Source organism: Odocoileus virginianus, chromosome 33, assembly GCF_023699985.2.
Source record: "Odocoileus virginianus isolate 20LAN1187 ecotype Illinois chromosome 33, Ovbor_1.2, whole genome shotgun sequence".
Lineage (NCBI taxonomy): Eukaryota > Metazoa > Chordata > Mammalia > Artiodactyla > Cervidae > Odocoileus > Odocoileus virginianus.
Window position 1 is genome coordinate 32,177,208 of NC_069706.1, and position 6,268 is coordinate 32,183,475.

Here is a 6,268-nt window from a genome sequence, read left to right on the forward strand (position 1 = left end):
CCTTCCCCCGCGGATCCCGGGCGGCTGGCAGCGCCCCCCTCCCCAAGCCTCCTTGCTGGGGTAGAGTGGTGGACTGTCAAGCAGGTTGCGCTTTTAACCCCATTCCCCGGAGAATTTCCTTCCGAGTACTGGGGCGGGGGGTGGCCAGGAACGAGGGGCCGGGGGGCAGGTCTCGGCCCCGCCCTCTCGGCAGCCCGCACCCTGGCGCCTTGAGCCACTCCTGGTCAAGTGCTTCCTCCCGGGGCGCTTTAGTGAAGGTAGAAGAGGGGCCACGTCACTGTCCCCAGGCCTGGGAGAGCGCGACTCCGCCCCTCCCGCCCCCGCCGGAGCGCTGGGCCGGGATCGAAGACTAACCGGCCCCCTCCTAGGGGCCAGCCCAGTCGCAGCCGCCCGCCTACAAAGCCACAGGCAGGTGCAGGCGCAGCCGCTGCGCCAGCCGGCAGAGCGGAGCCGTTAGCGCGCGCCGTCCTTGTGTCCGTCCGTCCGTCAAGCGGGGCGTCAGTCGGTCGGCTGCACCGCGGCTCCAGCCCAGGCCCCAGCGGCCCCGGCCCCTAGTCGTCCCGCACGTGGAGCCGCCCGGCAGAGCCGGCTTTGGCGCGGCAGCCATGTCCATGGGCCTGGAGATCGCGGGCACCTCGCTGGCCGTGCTGGGCTGGCTGTGCACCATCGTGTGCTGCGCGCTGCCCATGTGGCGCGTGACGGCCTTCATCGGCAGCAGCATCATCACGGCGCAGATCACCTGGGAGGGCCTGTGGATGAACTGCGTGGTGCAGAGCACCGGCCAGATGCAGTGCAAGGTGTACGACTCTCTGCTGGCGCTGCCGCAGGACCTGCAGGCTGCCCGCGCCCTCATCGTCATCGCCATCCTACTGGCCGTCTTCGGGCTCCTCGTGGCGCTCGTGGGCGCCCAGTGCACCAACTGTGTGCAGGACGACACGGCCAAGGCCAAGATCACCATCGTGGCGGGCGTGCTCTTCCTGCTGGCCGCCCTGCTGACCCTCGTCCCGGTGTCCTGGTCGGCCAACACCATCATCCGGGACTTCTACAACCCCTTGGTGCCCGAGGCTCAGAAGCGCGAGATGGGCTCCGCCCTGTACGTGGGTTGGGCGGCGTCCGCGCTGCAGCTGCTGGGGGGTGCGCTGCTCTGTTGCTCCTGCCCGCCGCGCGACAAGTTCGCGCCGACCAAGATCGTCTACTCGGCGCCGCGCTCCACCGCGCCCGGCACGGGCACCGGCACGGCCTACGACCGCAAGGACTACGTCTGATGTGGCGGCCGCGGGAAGCCCTGACCACTCCCACAAGCTGGCGTGCCCACCGGTCGGTCTGCAGCCTTGCATCGGAGACCAGCCCCCGCCCCCCAGACGCCAGGCTGCTCCCTCACTGAACTGGGAGGGGCCCGCCCGGCGCCCCCTTCCCCAGCAGCTAGCCCTCCTCGGCCTGGGGAACGGGATTGTGGAGCCCAAGGGCCTGCCAGCACGAACCTTTGAAATCTTGCCCCTCTGGTGCGCGGAACTGGGGTGACCACCGCTACTTGCCCGCCCAGTCGGACTGTGGCCACGAAGTTCTCTTTGCGCAGGGACCCGCAGCTTTGAAAAGGGGCCACTTGATATTTTTCAATAAAAGCCTTTCGTTTTGCAGTTGCTGGCGCCTCCTTATCCTGAGCGCAGACAGGCCTCCACCTACTTGCAGAACTTCCCCCATCCCAACCCCCTGCCCCGCTCGCGCCCCCCAAGGATTGGCCCTGGCTGAATTCTGCGCTCCAGCTGCTGCGGAATGAAGCTTAGAGAGTTTCAATAAATTGTAAACTGAGCTGGCTACTCACTAGCTAGCTGTTCCTTTGGCCTATTCACTGGGGATTCAGACAAGGAAGGGCCATTCCGGAGGGGCGGGCAGGTGCACTCCTGGGCATGGAGGAGGTGGGGGGATGTCAGGGACCCCCTTCTCCAGGTTTGGGCCTGGGACACCGGCCCTCCAAAGCGCTCCCCAACGCCTGAATCGCCCTACTGCATGTGAAAGAGCACATTCAATGCTATGATTTCATATTTGGGTAAGGAGAACAAAAAGATCTATTGTTTTGGTAAAACACACCACCAAAGGAAACTGGGTAGAATTGTGTCCCCAGGAAGAGAGATGAGAGCGGGGCCTCATTTTTTCCCCTGAAACCCTTGGGGAAGGAAAGGGTAGGTAGTGGGGAGGGGGTACTCAGAACTCTCCGGTGATACTCTAATGCTTAAGGTAAACAAGCCTGGAAGCACTTGTGTCTCAGAGAAGGTGTAGGAGGTTCAGGCAGTGGGAAAGGGGCCCAGTGTCCAGAGCCAGGAAAGTGGGATTTCACCTGACTGGGTGGATAGCAAGTGAGGGAGGAAGCAGCGATGGGACCCTGGGCCCTGGAGAGGCCAAGTCACCAGAAGGGAGTCTCGTATGCAGAATTACAGACCCTGGATTGTACTCGACTGTTGCTGGAATCATGGAAGGGAGGTACCTGATCAGATTTACGCTCTAGAATAACCTCTCCAGCTGGCCCTGCAGCTGAGACTCAGGTAGAGGGATGAAGGCAGGAGACCATCTTAGAGGCTGTGCAGCTGTCATCACGTGAGATGATGCAGCCCAGAAATAAAGCAGGGACAGAGGGGGGGCGGCACCAGGCCTGATTTGGGGAGTGGAGGGGCAATGTGAAAGAAGCAGGATAAGCCGGAGCCGGGCTGGAGTACCATTTGGTATGTGGGGAGAGAGAGTGGAAAAAACTGGATTAACCCCAATTTTTTGCCTTAGGTCAGTGATTGAATGGTGGTGCCATTTACCAAAATAGGACCAGGTTGCTGGGGGCAGTTGATGGGCTTAGCTGTGAGTGAACAGAGTTTGGCCAGCCTGTGGGACCTCCAGGCAGAGACGTCCAGGAAGAGACAGGGTGTATATAGCAGTCTGGAACTCAGGAGTGGTAAACCTGCTGTTATTAGAATACATATGGCAACCAAAACCAGGGAAGTAGATGAGGTCAGTCTAGAAACCAAAGAGAAAAAAAAAGAGTTTCAAGAAGGCGGGCATTGGCAATGGTGTCGGAGGCTGCGGAAGTCGTCAGGCAAGAAGCCTGAGAATTCAGAGCACCGAGCTGGTCACTGGTGGCCTTAGCAAGAGGCCTGACAGCAGACACAGTGGACAGACAAATGGGTGGGAGATGAGAAGCAAAAACAGAACATGCAGGCCATGCGTCCTAGAGGTTTGGGGCATCCAGGCCAGGAGAGCAACTTGCAAAAGAGCAAGGACAGTATTTATCCCAGGACAGGTATTTGGGATTGTGGAGGCTTACAATAATTTCAAATATATTAAAATATATATAATAATTTTAATAATAATATATTAAATATATATAAAAAATTTCTTCAATAATTACTGTATCTTGAACTTCTTGACCTGCAGCAAAGCAGAAAGCAAAAGGCCCCGGGGGCAGGCAGATTTTTCAGTAGAAGTCTTTCAGTTCAGTTCAGTTCAGTTCGGTCACTCAGTCCTGTCCGACTCTTTGGGACCCCAGAGACCGCAGCACTCCAGGCCTCCCTGTTGGAATGCTTTACATTGGTCCACAATAGTCTCCTCTCATTAAGGAACAACTGACAAGTCACTCTACTTTATTACCAGAAGAAGAGGAAATAGGTTACTGTAAACAGTAAAAGCACCCTGGCTTTAGAGTGTTCATTCTTACGAGATTCCTGGAAAGGGCTTGGTGTTGGCATTACAACCAACCCAGGCCTCTTTAGGAACCAGTCCTCTGGCCTGGGGAAAGGAAAGAGGGAGAGGGATGTGAATATGAAGGTGGGGAGGGGGTGATGGAGGAAGTGGACCTGGGTGCAGAGAGGGGGGAGACTTACCCAGAGGGGAGGGGCTTCAGGGGGAGGCCTCTGGGGAAGGGGGTTGAGTTGGGGGAAGGGAGGGGAGGGAGCGCAATGAGAGGGAAGAGACTCAGAGAAGAGGGTCAGTGAAGGGGAGGGGGCTTTGCGGGGGGAAAGGGTCAGAGAGGAAGGAGGCTTAGCAGTAGAGGGGAAGGAGGAACTGAGAAGACATGTTCTCTGGGCCTATCTGGGATGGGATTTTGGGGTGTAGGCAGAAGGGGCCAAGGGATTTACATCTGAACCCCCACAGTCTCTGGCGGGGGGGCACCAGGGGGTCAGGTTTCGCGGAGCCAGAACCGAAAGGCAGCAGGTGGCTTCTCTGTCCCAGAGGGCCCTGCAGGCAGGAGCGAGGTCATTCATTTACCACTGGCTTCGAGAGGGAAGCCTGGACCCAAGACCTCACAGCTGCAATGCAGCCTCAGGTTCAGAGCCAACCAGCCCGCCGTGGTCCGTCCTGGCACCCCCGAGCTGGGCACAGAAGGCAGACAGACCCCGATCAGATCTTCCCCTGGTTCCCTAGTCTCTCCCCAAGGCTGGGCTCCCCTGGTGGGTAGTGAGGTACCCTTCCCACCCCAACACGCACACACGTCCTTGCCTCGCTTCTGGATCTGTCCTAACTCAACCTCTTCTTATTCATTCTGGAATTTCCAGTCCAAACAGAGAGGTTCGAGTGTGCAGCTGGGAAGGGTCCCACATGAGGGGGGTCCCAGGAAATCTTGAGACCACTAGAGAAGAGAAAGATATCTGGTGTGACCGGACTGGGAGTCAGGTGGGACCTTTTCCTGTGTGACTGCAATTCCCTTCTCTCCTGGGCCTCAGTTTCCCGATCGTTTCAACATTAGGGGTTAAGGCCCACCTCTAACTTGTCTTTTCCATCCCAGTTTTAATCCATATCATCTCCTGAGGAAGAAAAATAGTCATGACCCAGAGGGGTGGGATTGGAGGAATGGGAGGGAGGCTTGAGAGGGAGGAGATATATGTATGCATATAGCTGATCCACTTTGTCATACAGCAGAAACTAACACTACATTATAAAGCAATTATATTCCAATAGCAAAATTTAAAAAAAATTTTTTTTAAAAAGAAGAAAATAAGTCCGAACCAAACTGACCAGGTAAGTAGGGCAGTTCACTCTCTGAGCCTCAGCTTCCTCATCTGCAAAATGAGTATGCTGTGTAGAGAATTAGCTCAGCCATCCTCCGAGTTCCCATGCGGTCTAACTTCACCCCATCACAGCACTACACTATGTCGTTGTTCTGTTTCTTGTGAAATGTCCTCTACAGAAGGTCATCTCCCAAGCTCAGGGACACTGTCCCAAGCGTCCCTCTGTCTGCAGCACCCAGCGCAGTCAGCACCCATTTATGGAGTGACGGCATGTCTTTTCACGTGTGCATGAAAAGCACCTAGCATAAAGTGAAGCACACAGTAAGACCTCAATTAGTGTGAGCTGGTACCCTTACGATTTTGGTGACAAAAAAAAAAAAAGAGAGAGATTTTTTAGGAGTCTGGGAACATGAGAGAGATGGTTGGGTCGTGAGAAAGTCCTTGGATTTCTTCAAAATCCACAGCCCCTGGAGCCCCCCACCAGGCCTGGGGCTCTGTCCCACCCCACCCTCCACCTGTGCTGCAGGCTGCCCTGGGCTCGCCACACCTGTTCTAGCTCTTCCTCCTACTGAGACCAAAAGCCAAGTGCTTTATCAAACAAACACAGCATTTATTGTGGCTCCCTCAAGGTCTGCGGCAGGCCTGGAGGAACAGACAGTACCTTCCTTCTCCCTGCCCTGCCAGGGCTTCATGAAAGGTCATCCTTGCCAAGTATGCACCGCAGAGCAGGTAAAGAGAGCGAGGGCGTTGGCCCTGGTGCCCGCTGAGGGAACTTGGGCGAGTCACTGGCCAGCTCTCACCCTCCTCTGTAAAAGAGGGGGATACTGTCCCTCCTCTATTTGATCCCCTTAAGAACTCTGCAAGGCAGGCCTTACACAAGGAGACCCCCAAGGCTCGGCTGCAGGCCCTGCCGCGTCCTGTCAATTACCAGTCTGTCATTACTTCTCGTCTTCCCGGCTTATACTGCTGTGACTCCAACAAGGCTGTCACCATCTTTCTGGAACAGCCTTGAGAGGATGTCCCATCTCCAGACTCCTTCTTGATACCCTCAACCCTCCCCTGTTCTTTTTTTTTTTTAACATTAATTGAGCTTTTGTTAGATCTAGACAATGTTCTAATCAAAACTACTTACCTGCATTGATGGAGGAGACTTCCCTGTAGCTCAAACGGTAAAGAATCTGCCTGCGAGGCAGGACACCCGGGTTCGATCCCTGGGTTGGGAAGTTCCTCTGGAGAATGGAATGGCAATCCACTCCAGTATTCTTGCCTGGAGAATTCCA

At 56.0% G+C, this 6,268-nt stretch overlaps 1 protein-coding gene across 1 annotated transcript; it reads left to right on the forward strand.

Annotated features, from left to right (window-relative positions):
- The first annotated feature begins 282 nt into the window (after window positions 1-282).
- CLDN3 (claudin 3) lies at window positions 283-1,822 on the forward strand. Its single transcript, XM_020896818.2, has one exon. It carries the CDS (start codon window positions 606-608, stop codon window positions 1,263-1,265), a length of 660 nt encoding a protein of 219 aa, XP_020752477.1. The 5' UTR covers window positions 283-605; the 3' UTR covers window positions 1,266-1,822.
- Window positions 1,823-6,268: the final 4,446 nt, after the last annotated feature.